This window comes from Clupea harengus, chromosome 8 (assembly GCF_900700415.2).
Source record: "Clupea harengus chromosome 8, Ch_v2.0.2, whole genome shotgun sequence".
Lineage (NCBI taxonomy): Eukaryota > Metazoa > Chordata > Actinopteri > Clupeiformes > Clupeidae > Clupea > Clupea harengus.
The window spans coordinates 29,387,726-29,412,233 of record NC_045159.1 but is presented as its reverse complement, the minus strand read 5'-3'; the positions used below and the strand labels follow the sequence as shown (position 1 = coordinate 29,412,233).

General features: G+C 39.3%; 1 protein-coding gene across 8 annotated transcripts in view; it reads right to left on the bottom strand.

Annotated features, from left to right (window-relative positions):
* LOC105902080 (BBX high mobility group box domain containing) overlaps positions 1-23,865 on the bottom strand; it is a 36,460-nt gene extending 12,595 nt beyond the window's left edge. The window contains exons 1-6 of one of the 8 annotated variants that reach the window (XM_031572654.2): positions 22,081-23,865; positions 21,464-21,545; positions 3,353-3,521; positions 2,363-2,617; positions 1,248-1,449; positions 639-706 (exon numbers count right to left, since the gene is read on the bottom strand). In XM_031572654.2, coding sequence (XP_031428514.1) covers positions 639-706; positions 1,248-1,449; positions 2,363-2,617; positions 3,353-3,511 — 684 coding nt within the window. In that variant the 5' untranslated portion in view covers positions 3,512-3,521; positions 21,464-21,545; positions 22,081-23,865. Of the gene's footprint in view, positions 1-638; positions 707-1,247; positions 1,450-2,362; positions 2,618-3,352; positions 3,522-3,552; positions 3,788-21,463 lie in introns of those variants that run through there. The other 7 variants (XM_031572652.2, XM_031572655.2, XM_031572656.2 and 4 more) reach the window with 7 other exon arrangements.
* Positions 23,866-24,508: the final 643 nt, after the last annotated feature.

The following is a 24,508-nucleotide window of genomic DNA, read 5'->3' as shown; positions in this document are numbered from 1 at the left end:
CAGTGCAATCTACAACTCAGCTTTAAAGACTGGCCATGAGACAGAACTCTTTCCTTTGAAAGGCAGGCCTACACACTTTCACTGCAGACAGAATTACACGATGAGTTGTATGCTAATCTCAAGCTCACAATATAGACGTATGCTCATGCTACAGAGTCAAGGAAGACAGCTGTCTACATTTGGACTTCAAAACTGTCAAAAATCATCGAAACAGATTTGCACGCAGATACTCATTATAAATCTTGTAACCAACTTAGCAGAGGACGTGAGGATAATGTAAGCATAAAAAATTAAAATCAAAAATATAAAAGTAACAATACAGTTCCATCAGTGCAACAGTTAACCTGAACTGGAAGTCACTCTAGACAGAAGTGTGTGCTAACTTTCTAAGTGTAAACACTAAACCCAGTGTAGACCCAACCACTCCATATACACAGGAGGGGGGAGAGGTGAACACTATCAGGCAGTGTTTTACTGTTTAAGTCTGAATCAGAAAAACATCGACACATGTTTGAGCACGAGGAAGTAAGCACACTATCTCATCTCATTTCAGCACCAAAGAATAAAAGCAACACAGGCTGTTGATGTGTGTTCAGTGTTAAGAGTTATGGTTCAAATAAGATGATGTTAAATCATACCTCTCTGGCAGTCAGGGCATGCTCGCCAGCCAACAGCAGCAGACTGAGCCCTCCCATTTTGGTAGGATCTGTGGAATTAAAGTGAGAGAAGTAAGAGAAGACATTCACCACAGAGTTTAGGAGACAAGTAAGAGATCACATTCAACCACAGAGTTTAGGAGAGAAGTAAGAGATCACATTCACCACAGAGTTTAGGAGAGAAGTAAGAGAAGACATTCACCGCAGTGTTTAGGAGAGAAGTAAGAGATCACATTCACCACAGAGTTTAGGAGAGAAGTAAGAGATCACATTCACCACAGAGTTAAGGAGAGAAGTAAGAGATGACATTCACCACAGAGTTTAGGAGACAAGTAAGAGAAGTAAGAGATCACATTCACCACAGAGTTTAGGAGACAAGTAAGAGATGACATTCACCACAGAGTTAAGGAGAGAAGTAAGAGATGACATTCACCACAGAGTTAAGGAGAGAAGTAAGAGATGACATTCACCACAGAGTTTAGGAGAGAAGTAAGAGATGACATTCACCACAGAGTTAAGGAGAGAAGTAAGAGATGACATTCACCACAGTGTTTAGGAAAGCACAACATGAAGGTAAATTCAAAAACACACCTGCCATGGCGAAGTTAAGCTGTGGCTTGTTGTCAGTCTTGGGCACTTTTTTGGTAACAGGAGGGTCCTTCGTGGGGTTGGTGGGAAAAGACCAGACTTTTTTGCGGGCATTGCCAACTGCCTGAGAGGAACTCTTGACAGGCTTGTTGGTAGTTGGACACCATTTGTAGCCAGGGTTTGCCTTCATAAAGGCATCCTTGTACTAGAACAAAGACAAGAGAGGAACAGGTTGTTCGACGTGGCACTGACACGCCCTCTGCCAAGACATTAAATAAAGCCAAAGTCAGTAATTTTGAACTAAGTTTGTTTGGGATGTGAGCCAATTTATTTTCCATATTTCATTTCCATTATATTATATTATATTTCAATTATTTAGCCTGAAAAGGCTCCAAACATAAAGCCCTCTATCAGGGGCATACATTTCTGACTTCAAATTGACACAATTACTATTGTTTGGAAACTGATTTGATGTATAGAAAATACAATATTTTTGATTATTTTGTTATGCATTGCATCTGAAACCACAAGACATTACTCTCTGTCTCTTTCTATAGTCTTACAATGTAAAATAATAATTGCAAAAAACAAGTACATTGCTAAATACAAGTGTATTAAATATGTATTGCAAATGTACTAATTACAAGTACACTAATTAGCACGAATACTTAAAATGATGTTTAGTGTATTCATATAAAGTATACTAGCCCAAACATATGAACAAGTATTTTATTAGTGCAAAACAAAGTAGTGTGCTTTGAATGCTTCAAATGTAGGTTAAAGTTTAGTGGATTTGTATGTGCTACTATCATGTTCAATTTCAGTTGATTTTCAAAACAAATAGGAGTGTTCTGAAAGAATAATAATAGTGCACCCTAATAAAATAGCCCCAGATGAAAAAAGTACACTGAAGTATACTTAATTCAAGTATACTTAGTATACTTGCATGCACTCATGATTAATGTACTAAAAGTGCCAGCAATCCCAGCAATACAAAAATCAGACAGTCTGGTGGAAAAAAATACCCAAACAGCTTAGGAGATCCATGAATTGGCAGAGGTTAAGAATGAACCTAATTTGCATTTCAAGACCGTCTGCCAGGAGGGCGGCCCACCAACCTCTTTTGCCATATCTGTGTATTTCTGCTTCTCCTTGGGCTCCAGTACCGCCCACCAGTCAGCCAGGATCTTGGTGGCCCCGCGGTTGTCCAGTCGGGGGTGCTCCTGGCGCACCAGGGAGCGGTGGCGCTTGCAGAAGAGTAAGAACGCATTCATGGGCCGGCGGGCGCGCTGCTCCGACGTGTCCTCCTCCCCCTCCTCCACGGCCCCACACGCCGCCTCCTTCCCTTCAGTCTGGACGCACAGCACAGTCCCCTGGGGGCGCACAAGCAACCACACACACATCGGATTTATTACTGATTTTAAGAGGACATTTTGTTAATAATTCAATTATCTGTGCAGTTATCTAAGGAAAAGCGTTCCTTCTTGAAAGAGAAGGCTTCATATGCCCCATACCTCATTTAAATGAGACAGATGGTGTGATCAACAGTAGTTCGTCCCCATAGTTTTTGAGAATGTGGGTTCGCTTTGTGTAATCCAAATAAGCTTCCAACATTCCACCACTAGTTAACAAAATGATCACTTGCATTCGTCTTTTGGATATGGGAAGAAATCTGGTCAGGTATAACCATCTGGTATAATCTTGCCGACATCCTATGCAGAACTCTGTCAGAACTCATGGTTTGGTATTTGCTAACCAGGGAGTCAAACATGACCTCAAACAGCTCTCAAAGCATTCGGGAATAAACAATCAAATTATTTAAAAGTACAGCACTAATCATAATCCTTTGTAATCTTGGGCTGAACGGTGATGTTATCTGTAGTAGATGAAGTTTCAGCCTATTTTTATATATATTACCCCCACACCATGTGCAAGTTATATCATGAAGATAAATTCACCACAACGAAATGCAAATTACTGATTCATGATTGTAAAATGGCTCTAGACTAACGCAAAAGAGGATCTGTAGAGATGGAAAGCAACTATATTACATGACCTAAGTTCAAAACACGCCACATAAATACACACGCTACATCCAATATGCTTACTTTATCCAACTCTTCCTCATCCTCCTCCTCTTCCTCCTCAGAGAACTCCAAGGCTTTCTTGGAGAGAAGAGGATGCCACTGTAGACACTTGCGCTTGGGCCGTTTCCCACTCACCTCCCCCTCCACAGGCGGCTCCTTCCCCCGGCCTCCACCCTTCATGCTGGCGGCCCTGTGCAGAGGAGAAGACACGTCAGACACACCCTTCATGCCGGCGGCCCTGTGCAGAGGAGAAGACACGTCAGAAACACCCTTCATGCTGGAGGGGCCCTGTGCACAAGAGGAGACACTTCAGGAACAGCTTCAGTTATGGTGGGATCTATGGTAGAAGAACATTCTATAGTATAATACAGCAAGGCTGTGGCAATGAAAGGTCATGTCACTTTGGATATATATGTCTACTAGGGATGGGCATTCGATTAAATTGTCTTAATCGATCGTCGGGAGAATTAACGATCGATTTTCGATTAATCATTAATATTTTTATATTAAAATTCACTATTTATAGGCTATATTAAAATGCAGTGAAAATAGAAAAAACACAGCGTGTTTCCTCATTGAGATCTTTATTACCAGATGAACAACTCTTGTGGCAGTTAAACTTACAAGATGGACAACTCTTGTGGTAGTTAAACGGGATCCGTTCAATGGTTTCACTTGAAAATATGCGCTGCTGTACTCTTAAGCAGCGGAGCCGACAGCTAGAAGCCGGTGCTCATAAACACAACTGACCTTCGTTTTTTTTTTCTCTCTAACTAATTAATCTCACATTTTGAAATTCATTAATCTAGATTCATCGTGATTAAAAGTTTGTTTTCTTCTAAAGACTAAATCTTATAAATTAACGAGTAATCACGAGTGTATTTTAGACACTGTTGTTTAATTGTATTTTTTTCGTGCTCTCTCGCCATCAGCCAAGGAATGTATGCGAGACACAATGGTGCCCCTCGACGGTAAATCGTAAGAATTGTCCCCTGAAGCAATTCGAATCACCTCAGTCAGCCCACCGTCTTCAACTATGTTGATGGGCCGACAGTCACCGGCAACCTAAACTGCTACAGCGTTGGTAACCTTTTCACGGACTGGTCTAGTTAATTTCCTAGAGAAGTCGTGGAGTGTGGGTTGGCGACCATCTAACCTGGGACTGCTTTCTGTCGGGTGCTTTGCATTAAGGTGATTACTTAAACACGAGCTGCTTCTGTGATAGCTACATTCAGCTTGACAAATGCTACATACAACTTTAGTTTTGTCGATTGTTCTGTCATTTTGCCTCTTAAACAGAAACTTTCCGCCCAACAATCCCTCAGCTCTCTCCATCTTCAACTACCGTCTCGGTCTCTTCTATCTAACTGACTGCAGACAAGGGGCGGTTTCGTGCCATGGGTCAATGCGCACCGGAAGTAAACAAAGTTGCGTTAACTGCGTTCAAATATTTGATTGCATTAATCTCCGCCACAATAATCTCATAGAATAACGCGTTAACTTTGACAGCCCTACAATAAATAAATTACACGCACACTACGCAGGAGAACATGTTTTAATCGATGAAAAAATAATTTCATCGAGGAAATTCTTAATGATCAATTAATCGATCGTCGATGAATTATGCCCATCCCTAATGTCTACTAAACAAATAAGGCACTAGCTTTTGAAATAAAAGTGGGTACAATTATGTTGCTGCTTTTTGAATGAGCTCCTGATCAAATATCATCATTTTGTGTATCCCACGACTCCCTCAGTTTTTCTCCAAATTTCTATCATGTCACACCTGTACATATGAACACAAATTTCAGCACCTAACAAAAAATATAACAATTTGAATGAAGGTAGTCTCGCATATTCCCTCTTGTACGGTGCAAAGTGTGCTATAGCACACTGGCGGGCGACAGTGGTTCAGGAGGTAGAGAAGTCGTTTAGTAATCAGAAGGTTGCTAGTTCGATTCCCTGTCGCAGCGTCCTTGAGCAAGACACTGATGTGCAGTTGTGCCATCAGTGTAAAATGTAAAAATGTGTATACATCCTTGTAAGTCGCTTTGGATAAAAGCGTCTGCTAAATGACTAAATGTAAATGTAATTCGGTACGGTGACATCCTCAGAAGGGATAACATTTCCTACTGAAGCCAACTTCCACCTCTGGAGTCTGAATCTGAGTGCAGATTTCAAGTCTTCAACAACGACAAAGATAATGAAATTGAGTTTGTTTCAGATTTCAATGTACCATTGTAGTAGGAATTCTTTCGACTGACATTAAATATTGGTATGCATTGTATTAAGTATCTACATGTTTTTAATACAGCAAAAAAAAACATTACAAATATGTTGCAATTTGAGCTGTGGTGAAGGTCTAAAAGGATACAAGAGATAAAATGCCCAAAACACAAAGGGTGAAATGTCAGTATTGAGTCAATGTCAATTACACTGGCTGTTGAAATGTACATGTTCACATGGACGTCTATATTAGAACCGTATTTCAACTCCGTGGCTTGAAGACCTCAATGAATATTATAACAAGAAATTGAAAACAACTGCACCTGATAATCAGGGGACACAGAGTTTTAAAGATATTTAACTCTACATAAGATCAACCTATTGGCAGGAATATGCTTACATCATCAGCCATATCCATATACACAGAACAATTCCAGTTCCAGGGAATGTGGGGAGAATATGCTGATCATACACGATGATTTGGGTAAATATATGTGAAACTGTATTAGAAAACTCTAGTAGCGGTAGCAGGCCTACCTCTATAATGACATTATAAAGACTTTGAAATGATGTGTATGTTTATACATGAATGTATAAATATGTATGTATATGTGAAGATGTATGGAGATACACACTATATTCAGTAACATCTATACTGGTACTTACTTTGTTGTGAACATATGCACTGTGTTTTTGGTATGGGTGAAGGATAACAAAAGGTTTAAATGATCGAAAATTGTGTAAAGATGTTTAAATAACAGGAATGTATCAATGATATTAACTGACACAATCAAGTATAGAAAAAGAAAAGAAAAAAACAACAACGTGTTATGTAGCTACATATGCTTAATTTAGCAAAGACACTTGAAAGATATATTGTGATTTGGACTTCACATCACATCAAACTTAGAATCATCCAACCATAATAGTCTTTAAGACATTCATAGTCCAATGTCTGGGTTGTTTGACCCATTTACATTTCCTTTTTGTTTTGTGTCTGTTGTCTCTACGGTCAGGGGCTTGGAACATGGTGTTGTCCTTTCAAAACAGCAGATGACACTGGTATCTTGTGTGAAAAGCAACTGTTTCTCAAACTACAAGCGTCTCATGTACTTATCCTTGGCCATTTGTGCATCTTTGCCTTATGCTTCTTTTCTAAGCAATTTGACGTATGGAACAACATTCCTTTTGCAAAATTGCAAGATTTATGTTTTTACTGTGTTGGACTACAATTGAAATGTACAAATGTCAGTAGATTGTGATGCAAAGAAAGACAATTTGCCTGCTTTACTGTAAGGAATAATGGGTTTTTAGGAACATCATTTCAAAGGTTTACACGTGATTAATTAAGTTTGGGCCAAGAGAGTTTATCATTTGGAGACTAAAGTAATGGTCACTGAAAATGGGGTAAAGAACACTTGTACATGAATACCTAATCATATCACTTTGGGCCGTAACAACCATGCAAGAATAACCCTAGACCTTTTTCAGGGCATTTGTAATGTTTTACAAATGCCCTGAAAAATGTCTAGGATCATATTTGAATTGCCAATTTCACTGGGCAACAAAATGTAAAGACAAACATGAGTATTAAATGACAAGATTAGGCATTTAATACTCAGAGAAACTAGTTCTTAGGGAACTAAGAAAAGCAGATTTAAGAAAGGATGATGAAATTGTCATTCTCAACTTCTTTTAACTTACGTATGGACACCGAAAGTAGTATTTAAATCAGGAGCTAAATAACAATGTGTTTAAAATGAGAAAAGGGCAATTACTTTATACAAATCAAATGTATTTATTTTAAATCTCAAACCAGACTTTAGTGTCTTGATGTACTCCCATACGTTAGTTAGTGCATGCACTGCCACTGGACCTCACACTCAGCCTGGCCTCTCTTCATCTGCAGTCCATGTGCTTGATTTAACATGATTAAAGCCCCATTCCTCTCTTCCATCATTAGGCCCGTCAGAAGGCCCTCATTCAGACTGCTTTTACAGTAGACTACAATATCCTCACATATCAGACTGCTTTTACAGTATACTACAATATCCTCACATATCAGACTGCTCTTACAGTAGACTACAATATCCTCACATTTCAGACTGCTCTTACAGTATACTACAATATCCTCACATATCAGACTGCTCTTACAGTATACTACAATATCCTCACATATCAGACTGGTCTTACAGCATACTACAATATCCTCACATATCAGACTGCTCTTACAGTATACTACAATATCCTCACATATCAGACTGGTCTTACAGTAGACTACAATATCCTCACATATCAGACTGGTCTTATCAGAGTCGTACGGGCAGCAGAGCGCATCATCGGCTGCCCTCTTCCCTCCATCAAGGACCTTCACAGCTCCAGATCCCTCAGGAAAGTAATGAAGATCACGGCAGACCCCTCACATCCTGCTAACAGTCTCTTTAACCGTCTCCCCTCTGGACAGCGATACAGGGCCATCATGACCAAAACATCACGTCACCTCAACAGTTTTTTCCCCCAAGCAATAGCCCTCCTAAATAGCTCTCACACACGAACTTTATCGCACTTTATTTAACTTTATTTAACATTATTATTGTTGCACTACCTCCATTCTTATTTATTATTTTGCTCATACTGTCTGGTACTATCTGTCCTTGTATTGTTGTTCTGTGTTGTCTTGTTGTTCTATTTGTGATACTATAGCCTGCATGGAGAAAACCAAAAACAATTCCTAGTATCTGTATACATGGCGAAATAAAGTTGAATTGAATTGAATTACAGTATACTACAATATCCTCACATTTCACACTGCTTTTACAGTATACTACAATATCCTCACATTTCAGACTGTATTATACTACAATATCCTCCCACAGCATCTCACTGACTGGTCTACTGAAAACAACTACTAGTGTGATACTGAGATGATGATCAGTATCATTGTTTAGTTGAAGACCATGTCAAATACAGGCCTTAGTGTTGTGTTAATGTTGATTTTCAAATGGGCACAATGACTATTTCTACACCTCCATACACTCTTCTACATGGGGAATGCCGTTCATGATCAAGTCCTCTTTTGCTGCTATGTGCTGCCCTCTTCCTGCTGCCACCAGTACCAGCCACACTAGTTAACACAATACACCATGTTGAACCCAGCCACACTAGTTAACACAATACACCATGTTGAACCCAGCCACACTAGTTAACACAATACACCATATTAAGAACCAGCCACACTAGTTAACACAATACACCATGTTGAACCCAGCCACACTAATGAACACAATACATCATATTGAAACTAGTTAACACAATACACCATGTTGAACCCAGCCACACTAGTTAACACAATACACCATATTGAAACTAGTTAACACAATACACCATGTTGAACCCAGCCACACTAGTTAACACAATACACCATATTGAACCCAGCCACACTAGTTAACACAATACACCATGTTGAACCCAGCCACACTAGTTAACACAATATACACCATGTTGAACCCAGCCACACTAGTTAACACAATACACCATATTAAGAACCAGCCACACTAGTTAACACAATACACCATGTTGAACCCAGCCACACTAGTTAACACAATATACACCATGTTGAACCCAGCCACACTAGTTAACACAATACACCATATTAAGAACCAGCCACACTAGTTAACACAATACACCATGTTGAACCCAGCCACACTAGTTAACACAATACACCATATTAAGAACCAGCCACACTAGTTAACACAATACACCATGTTGAACCCAGCCACACTAGTTAACACAATACACCATATTGAAACTAGTTAACACAATACACCATGTTGAACCCAGCTACACTAGTTAACACAATACACCATATTGAACCCAGCCACACTAGTTAACACAATACACCATGTTGAACCCAGCCACACTAGTTAACACAATACACCATGTTGAACCCAACCACACTAGTTAACACAATACACCATGTTGAACCCAGCCACACTAGTTAACACAATATACACCATGTTGAACCCAGCCACACTAATGAACACAGTACACCATGTTGAACCCAGCCACACTAGTTAACACAATACACCATATTAAAAACCAGCCACACTAGTTAACACAATACACCATATTAAAAACCAACCACACTAGTTAACACAATACACCATATTAAAAACCAACCACACTAGTTAACACAATACACCATGTTGAAGCCAGCCACACTAGTTAACACAATACACCATATTAAAAACCAACCACACTAGTTAACACAATACACCATATTAAAAACCAACCACACTAGTTAACACAATACACCATGTTGAAACCAGCCACACTAGTTAACACAATACACCATATTAAAAACCAACCACACTAGTTAACACAATACACCATGTTGAAACCAGCCACACTAGTTAACACAATACACCATATTAAAAACCAGCCACACTAGTTAACACAATACACCATATTAAAAACCAACCACACTAGTTAACACAATACACCATGTTGAACCCAGCCACACTAGTTAACACAATACACCATGTTAAAAACCAACCACACTAGTTAACACAATACACCATGTTGAACCCAGCCACACTAGTTAACACAATACACCATGTTAAAAACCAACCACACTAGTTAACACAATACACCATATTAAAAACCAACCACACTAGTTAACACAATACACCATGTTGAACCCAGCCACACTAGTTAACACAATACACCATGTTAAAAACCAGCCACACTAGTTAACACAATACACCATATTAAAAACCAACCACACTAGTTAACACAATACACCATGTTGAAACCAACCACACTAGTTAACACAATACACCATGTTGAACCCAGCCACACTAGTGAACACGATACACCATGTTGAAACCAGCCACACTAGTTAACACAATACACCATGTTGAAACCAGCCACACTAGTTAACACAATACACCATGTTGAACCCAGCCACACTAGTTAACACAATACACCATGTTGAACCCAGCCACACTAGTTAACACAATACACCATGTTGAAACCAGCCACACTAGTTAACACAATACACCATGTTGAACCCAACCACACTAGTTAACACAATACACCATGTTGAACCCAGCCACACTAGTTAACACAATACACCATGTTGAAACCAGCCACACTAATTAACACAATACACCATGTTGAACCCAGCCACACTAATGAACACAATACACCATGTTGAAACCAGCCACACTAGTTAACACAATACACCATGTTGAACCCAGCCACACTAGTTAACACAATACACCATGTTGAACCCTAATGAACACAATACACCATGTTCACACTAGTTAACACAATACACCATGTTGAACCCAGCCACACTAGTTAACACAATACACCATGTTGAACCCAGCCACACTAGTTAACACAATACACCATGTTGAAACCAGCCACACTAGTTAACACAATACACCATGTTGAACCCAGCCACACTAGTTAACACAATACACCATGTTGAAACCAGCCACACTAGTTAACACAATACACCATGTTGAACCCAGCCACACTAGTTAACACAATACACCATGTTGAAACCAGCCACACTAGTTAACACAATACACCATGTTGAACCCAGCCACACTAGTTAACACAATACACCATATTAAAAACCAGCCACACTAATGAACACAGTACACCATGTTGAAACCAGCCACACTAATTAACACAATACACCATGTTGAAACCAGCCACACTAATGAACACAGTACACCATGTTGAAACCAGCCACACTAATGAACACAATACACCATGTTGAAAGACAAGCATTCTTTCAAACAATATTTGAAGCAATATGTATTACATCTAGCATGAGCAAAGACAAAACAAAGCCACAAAAGAGGCAAACCTGTGCCATTTCGCCGACACTTACACTACCCCTAAACAAGCTGGAAACACCAATGGCATTACATTTGGTCAAGGTTTTCCAATGAAATTGAGGACAATGGACTTTGCCAAATAATTAGTACACAACAGACACTACTTAAGGGGATGAAGGCGTTTAGATGTACGATTTAGCCAAACAAGGTTTTGGCACCAGGAAATGACTTGACATGACACACTGAGTCGAGTAAGATTACGCTCACACCCATTCCAAAGCATGGCGGGATCAGTGCGGTGATCTAGGGCTGTTTGGGAGCAAGGAAGTTGAAAGTCGTATCCAAGGAACATTGAGCCACATGGACACCACAGCACGTTACTCTGACAGGCGACTCCCCCGTGGCCAGCGTGGCAGTAGTCCCAATTCTACGTGTCAACGTAAGACAACCATAAGCATTCCTCCAAGATTTGCTAATCATATTTGCAGAGGAAACAGTCAGCTGAAGTGTTGTCTATCATGGACTGGCCAGTCCAGTCACATGATCTTACCTGGATCGAGTTGCTATGGGGGGAACTGGACATTATGTGTCCAGCCGGTCTGAATCTCTGGCTAGTCCATTCAAGTACTGAACTTTTGGATGTGCATAGCATATCATGCACATCCATATCATATAGCATACTATAACAGTTGCCAATGGAGGACTTTTGTTGAATCCATTTTTCCAAGTATTTTTGTTTTGTAAGTGGTTGTGTGTGATATAAAACTCCTGCCTTCCTAGCTTTTGTTGCAACTTATCCATGCAAAATAATCACAAAAGATGTTTAACCTAGATACAGGGGGCATACTAAATAATGCAATTATGCAAAGCCTTTCCAAACTTTTGATTTTATTCTAAATTCATAATACATATCTTAATCATTAATACTTTTAAATGTTTATGTATGTTTTACTTTTCAGATTATTATGAGGTATGGTATCGAAAACCGGTCAATTCCATGTATTGAACAGGACCTGAATACTGAACACCTACTGTAACTAAAAAGGTAAGGTAACCGTTAATCTATCTCCATAATCTAAAGCGGTTTCTTCTTCTCTGTGGCGTATCTGTCTCCTTTCCTTCCTCTCACTTAATTTGCAGATGGCTACATAATGGATTTTAGGTAACTTGCTAGTTTCATCAGACCATTCCTACTACTGTAGGAAAACCATGCATTAGAAACACTTGATTCAATGGTGAATGCTGATAGGTACAATTTCAATGTAATCTAAAGCACAACATCAGTGGAAGAGGTTGAAAGGAATTCTTATCTTTGTTCATGCAAACATACTATGCAGGAGTAGTGTTGTCTCTACACTGCAACTCTTAAAATCAATACCAATTGTAGGGTGTGGTGATGAAGTTGGGTTTCCGTGACCATACCAATTTCAAGCTATGTAAGAATAAAGCATAGTGCACTAAGCAGTCCTTCACAGAGGACACTTATTTGTTTGTTTAGGAGGAGATAAGTCCAACAAAGTTACAGGTTATGCACTTAAGAAAGAGCTGCTGTTATAAAACCATAACATTATTTCAGCTGGACTATTAACAGCCCATAGAATAATCCAAAAAAAATGGGGCAATAAGCTGTCTATTAACTATTGGCAGAAGCTTAATTGTAAAAATGTATATTATGATGCAATGCTTAAGAGTAAATAAAGGTTAAGATAATTAAAATAAGTTCTTACATGTATTCATTCACTCATTATATACATTAAACTACACTAAATACTTACATACATTCTTTAAATGGTGCTATGCACAACAAGCTCTTTTGTTGTTATAAGATTTGTTATGTGCTGTGAATCAATAGATGAAATAAAACAAACTAGAGAGAGAGTTAGACTAAGTCAGGCAAAGTTCCATGTGGGATAGGGTGTGTTTACTGCTAGAAATGAGTGGGTATCATGCAACCAAAACAACAAAAGTATTACAAGTAGCAGTAGCTGTGTATATTCATGAGTCCACACCTGCTGGAAGAGTTGTCAAATTCAGCTTTACTGACGAAGGTTAAGCCACAGATTATTCCCATTATTGCATTATTGAATTTTGTTTGTGGAAATGTCATTATGCCGCTCATTCTAGTTGTGTTTTTGGCAATGTGGTATTTTTCAGTTGTAAGTGACATACATGACCCCATCATGGAGCCGACTAATTCCACTGGCCCACGAAGATGCATTGAACTATGATTGGCACAACTATTAGCAACTCCCAACACCTAGTGAGTGAAATGTTAACTAACTAGTTACTACAGTATTTTCATTGCTTTACACACTGTAGTGTGCAAAAAATGCTAATGCTAGTTGTGCTATTTCTGTCTGGCCAGAAGTCGGCTTAAAATGTTAGTGCGCTTCCAGTAAATTATGCAAGAACGAACACTAGGGGTGAAAAAAAAAAAAGCTTTTTCTCTCATAAAAAAATAGAGAAGGTCATTCGTCTGTTGATTTTCTTTAATTATCAAACACAAAGTAGGAAGTGATTAGCAACCTCTGAGTAGCAAACTCAGATTTGAGACTCTGAGTAGCAAACTCAAATGTTTTAAAAATCGAGATGCATCGATAATCGTTTTATCGGTTTAGAATTGATAATCGATAATCGGTTTAGAATCGATAATTTTCCCACCCCTAATACTTTGTGGTTGTGAAACTAAGGTCCGCTACTATGCTACTAAGTCCACCATGCCATCCAAGTATCAAGAGTTTCCAGTGAACTAAGTTCATATTTATTGACTATCGAGCACTTTTAATAATGCTATGGTGAAACTTTATATCGCTAAGAAAATGACCATTACCATCGTCCATCCACTAGCATTACTTTACTAATAGCTCACAGTTAAACTACTTATGCAGGTATACTACAATTTCAGGTATAGTGTTCTGCAGCGCACTTAATTGCCAACTGGGTTAGGGGTAAACAATGCCGTAAAAGACTCAAACTATTGAGGTATGCAGAGCCCAATTACAGAGTCAAAGGAAATGATAAATGCAGCGTTATAGCGTTATAACAACAACATATTTCAAATTCTTTTCAAAATTAGGTGTTGGCAGCTCTGCTACACGACTATTCAAGGATACCCTTGCCACCCATGTCAACCTGGAGACTAACTGTAAATATCAAAACAAAACAAAAACAAAGGTGTGGCTAATTATGTGATATAACATGTAAAGAATACAAAGAATTGTGCCTAACTACCGTAATTTCCGGACTATTGAGCGCACCTGAATATAAGCCTCACGCACTGAATTTTTTAAAAATAATTATTTTTAACATAAATAAGCCGCACATGTCTATAAGCCGCAGGTGCCTACCGCAACATTGAAACAAATTAACTTTACACAGGCTAAAATGAATATCAAAACTAATACAATAGTTAGTTTTGCCAGTTAGATAAGTGCACTGTTGCTTTAAGAGCGCACAGTCGCAAGAGTCAATCAGAAGCTAGAACGTTAGATTGAAGACAGACGCTAGTTTGAAACCAGTGAGCTAAAGAACTTGAAGACTGGATTTGTATTGTTGTAAACTTTTATTTTATTTTCTAAAGTGTTTTGAGTTGTGTTCTGTCTACGCTGGTAGACTGTGGTTATTTTGACATTAGTTAAGTTATTGAGAGATACTGAGAAATCGCGTGGAGCTAAGCATCCATGCGGCTGCATCCATGCTAGCATCCTAGCTCCACAAAGCCACCGTAAACACAAAGCCACCGTATACAGTCACAGGTATCATAATCCATAAATTAGCCGCATCGTTGTTTAAGCCGCGAGGTTCAAAGCGTGGGAAAAAAGTAGCGGCTTATAGTCCGGAAAATACGGTAAAGTAATTTTTCTTGTTATTATTCTTTGGTGATGGGTAACATGCTCATTAAGCCTTGACTACTTGCTCATTTGCAAATAAGCACAGAGAAAGCAGCTAGCATAGCACGACCAGCATGAATGACACCACATCGCACCACGCACCAGCAGGAATTTTGAGGTTGTGAGTAAGGACAAGAACGGCAGGTATAAATTCCACTTTAGGCACTAGAGGATATGAACATTTTATTTTTAAAGTTACTGAACATATGGCCTACCCTGACTGCATCAACCCAGCGCACTAGGCTTCAGCACAGCGGGGAGGCAACAGTTCTTTTGACCCTCTCCATTGACAAATACCATGTTCCTTAATGCTACATTCGGTCTGTGGCAACAGTAGATATACACAGACAAACCATTGACATCTCAGCTCTGGGCACTTCAGGGGGACACATTTTGCAGAAGTATTGGAATATGATAAGATATAAAATATTAGATCTACCAATCTGGTTGATGTAGGCCGCTGCTACACCAGGGCTCCTCGTGTTTAGTATCTGCCCTGGAAGCAGCTGTCCTACTTTAGCTAGCTCCTCCCACTCAAACGACCATTTTAATACTGACAATCACCAAATATAATTGGCCTCATTCTCGAACATTTTCTGAAGTTTCTTCTGAATGTTTTCTTACGGATCTCGGAAAACCAACGTAAGAAAAAGATCTCCGCCTGATTCATGAACATGGGTTTTTACGCAGCAGACTTCTCAGCTGTGCTCCCCCGAATGTGGATTCTTAAATTGAAAGCGCGTTCTCGTGCACCTGGATTTGCATACATACACGCCCCGCCAGCTCCATATAAGGGCACGCAACCGTAGTGACGTGTGCAGTCGGAATCGACCGAATCCACGCGAAAGCAACTCGAAAGCGAGTCATGTCAAAGCGGAAAGCGAGCACCGGTCGAGTAAACGCAGATCTAACTTCACCAGTGCAGAGGTATAGGTACTGTTGCAGGATGTAGAGGTGTCCATTCTATTCCACTATGGCTATATCAACGCGATTGAGTTTAGTGCTTATTTATTTATTCACTTTCATTTGCAGTGCTTTTATTTATTTTAGGACATCACGATGCCTCGTAGAATCAAGACTATAAATGTGAAACGTAATTGTTAATGATACAAATATTCTCGTATTAATTATTATTATAATTATTTAAATCCGAGGGTGTCTGTAGAGTTGATGTCAACGCAATCACCAACGATTTTTTCACAAATTCAGCCCTTAACCATATTCCGCACCCCCTACACCTACGTCTCACTTCATTTTCATTTCTCTGCCTGCTAGGATGAGGGATTTAGTCGCAAAGGGGTATAAAAATCATCTTTGTACAAAGAATTAAAGCAGTTCAGCATAGTTAAGTTGACTAAATAAGGTTTGTAAGATTTTGCAACAAGGATTTGCGTCAGTCATGAAGTTTTCCTATTGAAACAGATTAAGCCATGTTTGCGCATCAGTAAAGAAAAACATTTCTTTTGAAAACCAAACAAGACTCCTCTCATAATCTTGGCACCCATAGCTAGCAAAATATGTAAGGTTAATTAATTAATTAATTAAGACTTTCTGATTAATTACATTTGTCATTAGCAGATTATTTTTGTTCATTGATTGTTTATAGTTTTTTTCATGGTGGGGCTTGAACTATAGAATGCTGCTTTATACAACATTAATTGCAGCTTACTGGTGTATTTAATGGTGGTGAAACACAGACAGTATGGGCTCTGGCAGGCTAAATATAATGGGTATGCAATTATAAGCCAACATTGAGCTTTGTTGCTTCTACAAGATATAGAAACTACAGCCCCACAGTATGTCCAATAGTGGTGATTCAAGCACTTTCTATCTCAGGTTTGAAATAAAAAACAACTCACAACCCACAGTAAATGTTGTCAGGACAACTTCAAAATGAAGGCAAAAGAACAAGATATGGAATATGGTATATTTGTCTTTCTGGAAAGGAACAACATTATGTCCAACCTATTACATGATGTGAACTCTACAGAATATCGGAGAATCTAATACTGCCTAATTCTGGTGTTGGTCAGTGCAATGGTCCAAGTAACCCTTGGATTCACTACAGTAGCTAGAAATTAAATTCGTAGCTTACATTAAAATTGTAATAGGGACGTAAACGTATTGTTTTTAGATTTCTCCATATAGAATACTAGCCAAACTCCCAATTCTGGGCTAAATGTCGTTGGTCGAAACACCAGACTTGGCTACCACATGCACATTCAGTTGTTTCTCCACCAGTATAATAAACGCTAAGTTTGTGTTGAACCCACATGACATACATAGCCAATAATGATTTACGCTTTTGTTTCATTTTAGTTGAGGGCAATCTTAGTCATAGCAAGTGACTAATGTTGATTTAACTGATAAGAACATTGGGCCTCATTCTCGAACGCAGTTGAGAAGAATTTAAGAAGGAATGTCTTTTGAACTCCACTTCAGGTGTTTTAGCAACAAATTTGGCATTCATGAAAGTTTTCTTATCTGGGATTTGTTCTGAACTTCAGAAGAATTTTAGCAATTCCTCAAAAAAACACAAGATGCCCCACGGGGCCGCTCCGTGTTAGAAGGGTTAACACTTCCAACCCCAAGGCTTTTTTTTGACTATGTTAGGTAGTCTGCCATGCCTGATATTTTTGTATATTTCACCTAACTAAAAACCATGAGGCAAAAGTGGCATTTATGATTATCTAGAACACCTCAGCAATAATAAAATGAGAGTAAAAGGAATGTAGTAAAAAACGTTTTTTATTAAAATGAAATCTAAAGACACTAAAATTAAATCTAGTTTTAGAGGTGCTCAGACTTTGTACAAAAACACATTGTTAATATTTTGGAAGTTTTCTTTTTTACTCTGAGCCCTGTAAACATAGGTGTTTGCTCCACATAGGGGGTGCGGAATATGGTTAAGGGCAGAAATAGGGAAGCATTCGTTAGCTACTTTAGCATATCATTCCCAGTGTATACTACAAAGTCAGATCTCTACATTGGTGGATTTTTGTTTCTTTGCGTTCAATATAGTTTTCTCTGTCCCTTCATGAATTTTTTGTCCTCTAACCAACCTAACTGACAAAATGGGCTAGCTAACTAGCTAATTCACATATGCTTGTGTAACCTGCATTGTGTGGACAAGCACAGCCCTGCACCAGTCACAAACTCGGGAGGCGGGTGTGCTAGCAAGGAGGCTACAACCCATGGATGCTAGCGTCTGTTACTACCACGTGAGGTTTACTCACTGCACAGAACTGTACCCACTGGCAACCATTACACTTTAATTCTGTTGCCGTAATCGAATCCAGAAATAATCGAACCATCAGGACTTCATGTGAAATTAACACTGGTCTCATTTTATCACTGGGTGCTGTGTGCATTATCAAACAAATAAATGGCTGGGTGTTAACTGGAGGTGTTAAGGTACATCACAATTGAATTAAATAACCATCTTCCAGAGTATTTCACTGGCTATTTAAATATTACTGGTATTACAACAAACTGGTATTATAACAAAGTATTTAATGTTTGTATCCATAAACGTCTGGTGCATAAATTGTGTGCTTATTTTAGTTGCAATATTATTCCCTCTTCAAAGTCACCAGTCATTAGGCTATTCAAAGTCTTTAGACTGAAATGTAATCCTGGAATATTGAACTGTTGGTAATCCTTGTAATATACCGTAAATCCTCAAATTGTGGCCGGGGTCTTTTATTTACTTAGGCTGCACAGCGCACCGGCCTTTATTCAGGGTAGGCTTGTATTAGGGGCAGGCCTTTATTTCTTACTTATTAAACGACTCTTCAGAATGTTCCAAAAAGTTCCGTTGATTTGAATGGGCCACCCCAACGTTCGCAGGTCTGTAATTTCTTGATATTCACCACCTCGAAAAGTTAATGACCGATGTCATTGGCAACGGGTTTTGTGCTTCTTATTCACATCTTTCATATCATTCCGCAAGTAGTCCGGTCATTTAACCTAACAGAAAGTAATTGTAACTTGAAGTCAGCAAGTAATGGGTTGCTACACAACACCTGAAACTTTAAAGTTCTATTAGCCTGAAGAACGGCAACAAAATCATTAAAAATAGGTATTTTGGAGGAATGTCTTCTATCGTTTTGGCAAGTAACTGTATAATAACAAATTCGCCTAGTAGGCCTACATGGGAAAATTTCTTTTTTCTATTGCAAACAGCCCATGAAATAAGCCAACAACATTAAACATGAGGAGAACATGTATTTATGAAATGCATTAAATTAAATTGTGATGTTTGCTTTGTGCTGATATTATACCCCCGGCCTGTATTCAGGTCCCGGCCTTTATTTGTCCGTATCGACCACGCCCCCGGCTACTATCTGAAGCCCGGCCTCTAATTGAATCCCGGACTTTATTTGAGGATTTACGGTATGCATCCTAAACATAAATAACAAATTCCTGTAAATAAGTATACAAAAAAATGCAGTCTCATCACAAAAGCATATCTAAATAAGTAGCTTACTTACAATCAACATACCGTATTTTCCTAGACTATAAACCGCATTACAGTATTTTGTCATTTTATAAAACATGAACCACATAAATGTATTAACCAGTTTATTTAATGTTACATCATCCTGTTAAGTAAAACTATTGTAAATGCCACTGTAGTTGTGGTGTGAGCAAGTTGTATGAGATGGGCATTTCAAGCAAAAATGCTACACCTTCTCCTCGTGGAGTTGCTCCAAGAAATGACACTACTCACTACTCTACTCATAGTGACACTCAAAGCGCTTTACATGTTAATGCCGACGACGGAGGCTACCATGCCCGGCACCAAGCTGCGCAACAAGAGCGGTTGGGGGTTCAGTGTCGTGCTCAAGGACACTTCAACACTTGGTCAGAGGAGTCGGGATCAAACTAGCAACCTTCCGATTGTTGAACGACTCCTCTACCTCCTGAACCACTGTCACCCCCAAAATGGTTATGCAAACAGTGATACTTAGTTGCCTAGTTGTTGTGCTAGCTAATGGAAACTTTCAAATATCCTTAAATGGTTTAAATAAGTTATATTTGCGTGACAAGATAGCTAGTTAACTAGATGATGTTACAGTTTCCTCAAAATGATCATAGGAAAAGGCAGAAGCCCTCGTTCATATTAACACGAGTTCATATTAACACATGCTAGCAGCTCCCAACTGTGAAGAAGGTTTGCCTAAGCGCGAGACAGCTAGGACAGTTAAAAAGCTACAGTGGGTAAAAAAAACCTCTGGGGGCCTGTGCAGCTTCTTCTTAACATGAGTTCATATTCACTTCATGTCAAAATGAGTTAATATTACACTAGCTAATAACTACCAACTGTTAAGATGGTTCCCTAAGCTAGAGATAGCTACTGTAGTTCATAGCTAGATTAACTGGCGTGAGACCTTGCATGTTTTACACACCTCTCGTTCGAGCTCCTTAGCATCCTGTTAAATAGGCTACAGTTAGGTGGGAATACACACACCTGTTTCTTTGTCGTTATGGAAGACTGAGTGTGACTGGAAATGTGTTCTATCCCAAGTTCTTTTTAATGGGATTTGTATGTGACAGAGAGAGAGAGAGAGAGAGAGAGAGAACGACCCATTCTACCTGGCAGAGTTACTGTAGGTGTTACTACCTTCCAGGCGGGAAAAAATGCATTCCCATGTATAGACCGCACCCGAAACCCAGTTACTAGTTGGGAATTTACAGTAATGTTGTTACAATGTATGACAACATCAAACATCCATCTACTTGCTGCAAAGGTATGTTCCCCTCAATGGAAAGCGAACATGAGCTTGTCTTGTTAATAATAATAATAATAATAATATTAATAATAATCTGATTGCTGCAGCTGATTGCTGCAAACAATGTTCTTATCACTTGCCTTCTAAAATCTACATACATTTATCCTTACAAATCAATCTTTATAGATAGACAAAAACATTAAAAATTCCCCACATTCCCTCCAATGAGCCTACACCTCTTGAATAAATGAAAGGGGCAGAGGGGTAAGGAGCGAATCACTGGTAAGATGGTCAAACCAGATGTAGAAGTTGAATAACCAGGTTGACTAAGTGGAGGTTAACCATTGAAACGGGATGAGATGTTTAAAACAAGGAATTAGTAAGTGAAAGGCAAAATAACATGAAATGAACTGTAGGTGTACTTACTTAGTCACAGAATATGGTAACACTGTATTTGAAAGATGAGGATGAATCTGTCACTCAGGCTTTGTCATGCGATGATGATGACCTACAAAATAAAAACACTGCGTCCTCAGTCAAAGGATAGGCTACATCTTCGAGTCATGGTTACGGAAACAAATGTTCATACCATGATATTCAAAACCAGCGACATATTCTGCATTGCCTCAGCGTGGCGTTAACTTTGTGATATGTCTGAGGCATACGTGAGAGCCTAGTCGACAAGCAAACTATGCTGGTGCATTCGATTGATGGATGAAACATAGCTAAGTTATAGGATGGATTCGAATCCATCTCCATTGCTAAGCCCTTGCCAAAAATAGCTGAAGCTATCCCATGTAGATAACTAAAACCAAACAATCAAAACAATGTCCAGCAGCCTACACTTGCGTCGAGTAGATTACAGTAATTGCAGCGTTCAGTTTTCAGGTGAGACCGGTGCTCCCTGCAATCCAAAGGGACTTAATCGCCGAATCAAGAAGCACATATCCACCGATATCCTGTGAATATATGGTCCACCTAAAGTTTGACAGAATAAACAGCATAACTATCTTATTTATCCTAATAATCTCTGTTAGACCAACCTCAAATTTGCATGAGTGCAAAATGTCGATCTGGGGTCTGACAAGACAGACAAGCGAAAGAGAGTCCATCTTGCTTTGGGGAAAATGAAGTATAAATCTCACTCCTGTCAAACTCCGCCAAAGCAATCACTACGAAAGATTTCCATCAACGACAAACTGCGACCTTTCATTACTTAAACTTGGGGTAATCAGTATCGACGTTTGCAATGAGACATTTGATTGGACTGGTCTAGCTTTCCGATTTGTTAAACGGAATAAAAGTAGCTTGCTAGCCTGCTAGCTCTCTGATGCGAGTCACTATATCCCCGAACGTGTCATTAGCTCAACATGCAATGGTTTCAAGTCCCTGGGTCAGTTCATAACCGACATCACTTCACTTTTGTAACTCAAGTTCTACAGAATTGATCATTTGCACGGTTTCGAAGCCTGTGTCAACGTGTTTGGTTTCATTGTAGCCGTGCATTTGATGAGGGAAGTGTCTATTCCGTTTCTAAGAGGAAAGCAAGCTTGCCTAGCTATGTCGTACATATTGTCTCTACGTTTTGCATCGTCAGTTTCACAGAACTGTGACTTGAAATGAGTGCCCAACGACATCGAGAGCTGGTACTAAGTAAAACAACAACATGTTTATTAATCGATGTGTGTTTTAATCGCGAGATGATAAGGAGCCAGCACTCTGCCACGGCCACGGCGCAATAAACTGACACAAATACTGCACTGAATAACAGAATGTTCTTGACAAACGACACTTGGAATCCGTGCAGGGATAAAATACCCCCAAGTTTTCTGTCATGACGGTATTTCAAAATGGAAACTTACCTCTGTAACCAAGCTCAAACACCAGGGCCTTCTCATTCCAGCCTCCGTCCACCTTTAAACTTATTGACACATCATAACAGTTCTGCACTAGCTGTACAGTAACACAAATAGGAGCTACCCAGACCGAGCACTTTTATTTTTACCGGATGAACGCGAAAGCAACCTTTACGAAGCGCAACACCGCAAGTCACAAACTGACGGATAATCTTTTCCATGCATTGATCTAAATTAGATAACAGCTCAGTGATGATAGCTTAGAGTTCTTCGTTTAACTCGAACAATTTTCTCTGGTTGTTTTTCCTGCCCTCCCCCAGTACGTCTAAGTGTTCTCTCTCCGGTCTTGTGGAGGCTTGTGCAGAAGCCTATGTGGAATGGATGTTCATGACTGGCCTAGCTGTGTGTACCATCATCATTCAAATTATAGCTTCGGACTTCACTCATCTTGCTCAAACTTTTCGAAGTACAGTCTATGGAAATAGTCACTCAGAATGGTGTCACAAGACATGGATAGAGAACATATGACCGTGTTTATCTGTACAGGCACTATTCTACATGAGTATAGCCTACTTGATATAGCTTCCTGGGTGTTGTGTTATATCGAAGTGGTTAGAAAATAAAAGTGTAATACAAGCACAAGTGTGTCAGCGCTTACCTGCAACAGGCCAGCCGATAAAATGTTTTGTAACTTCAGGCTGGTAGGCTGCTGTACCAGATCGTTGTCCACTTCTCTTCCTTCGGTTAACGTGTTTCTCTTAACAGTTTGCAACATAGGCTACGGTACTGTACATGCAGTGAGTGAAAATATCTTTCATGTAAGCCTGTTCGTGATTGGGTGTTGGTTTGACCGACAGTCTGAATCACCCACACAGCATGCACTTTACACCTAAGCAGCGTTCAGAAAAGCGAGATTAATACATCTTCAGTCATTATGTTAGGTGCTTTAGAAGGCTAGTAGGGGTCCGAGCAGACGTCCAAGCAGCAACTGAACCCTACATTAAGTAGATCATTCATTTTAGGAAGTGCTTGAAGAACAACGTAGCAGCACAAGAAAACTTCTTCGTTTTCTTTTTCGTTTTACATACATGTTTACTTCGTAGCCTACACAGGACACAGACTTGCATATGTTTGCATGTGGGTGTCAGCTTTTCACACTTTTAGGGCACTCTTGTTACACATTTTTTGATTTGGCCTATCCCCAACCCGCCAATAAAGATCAGTTATTAATTTACGTTGTCCGTTTTGCGATTTAGTGACCACTTGGTAATAAACTTGGTGATGAACATCAATGTCCAGTAGCCTATAACGTTAAACCGAGCATTAATGTGCTATAACCTAACATAGGCCTTCTGTAACATATGGATTTGAATTCGCAAGAAAATGTATGCGACCAGGTAGCATATTTTATAGCCTATACCACTTCAGTTCTGCTTCGCGTCGTGGACTTTTTGCACTCCTCGTCCATTAATGTAGTACAAGGGGACAGCTCGGCGGTCGTTATTTTCACTCCCAATCCTAGAGAAAGCCGATATGAGATACAGCCTAGTTTGTAAGCACAGGACTAGCCAAGATATGAGTTGTCTCTAGGTTAGGTCCACCTCTGATCTGCAGA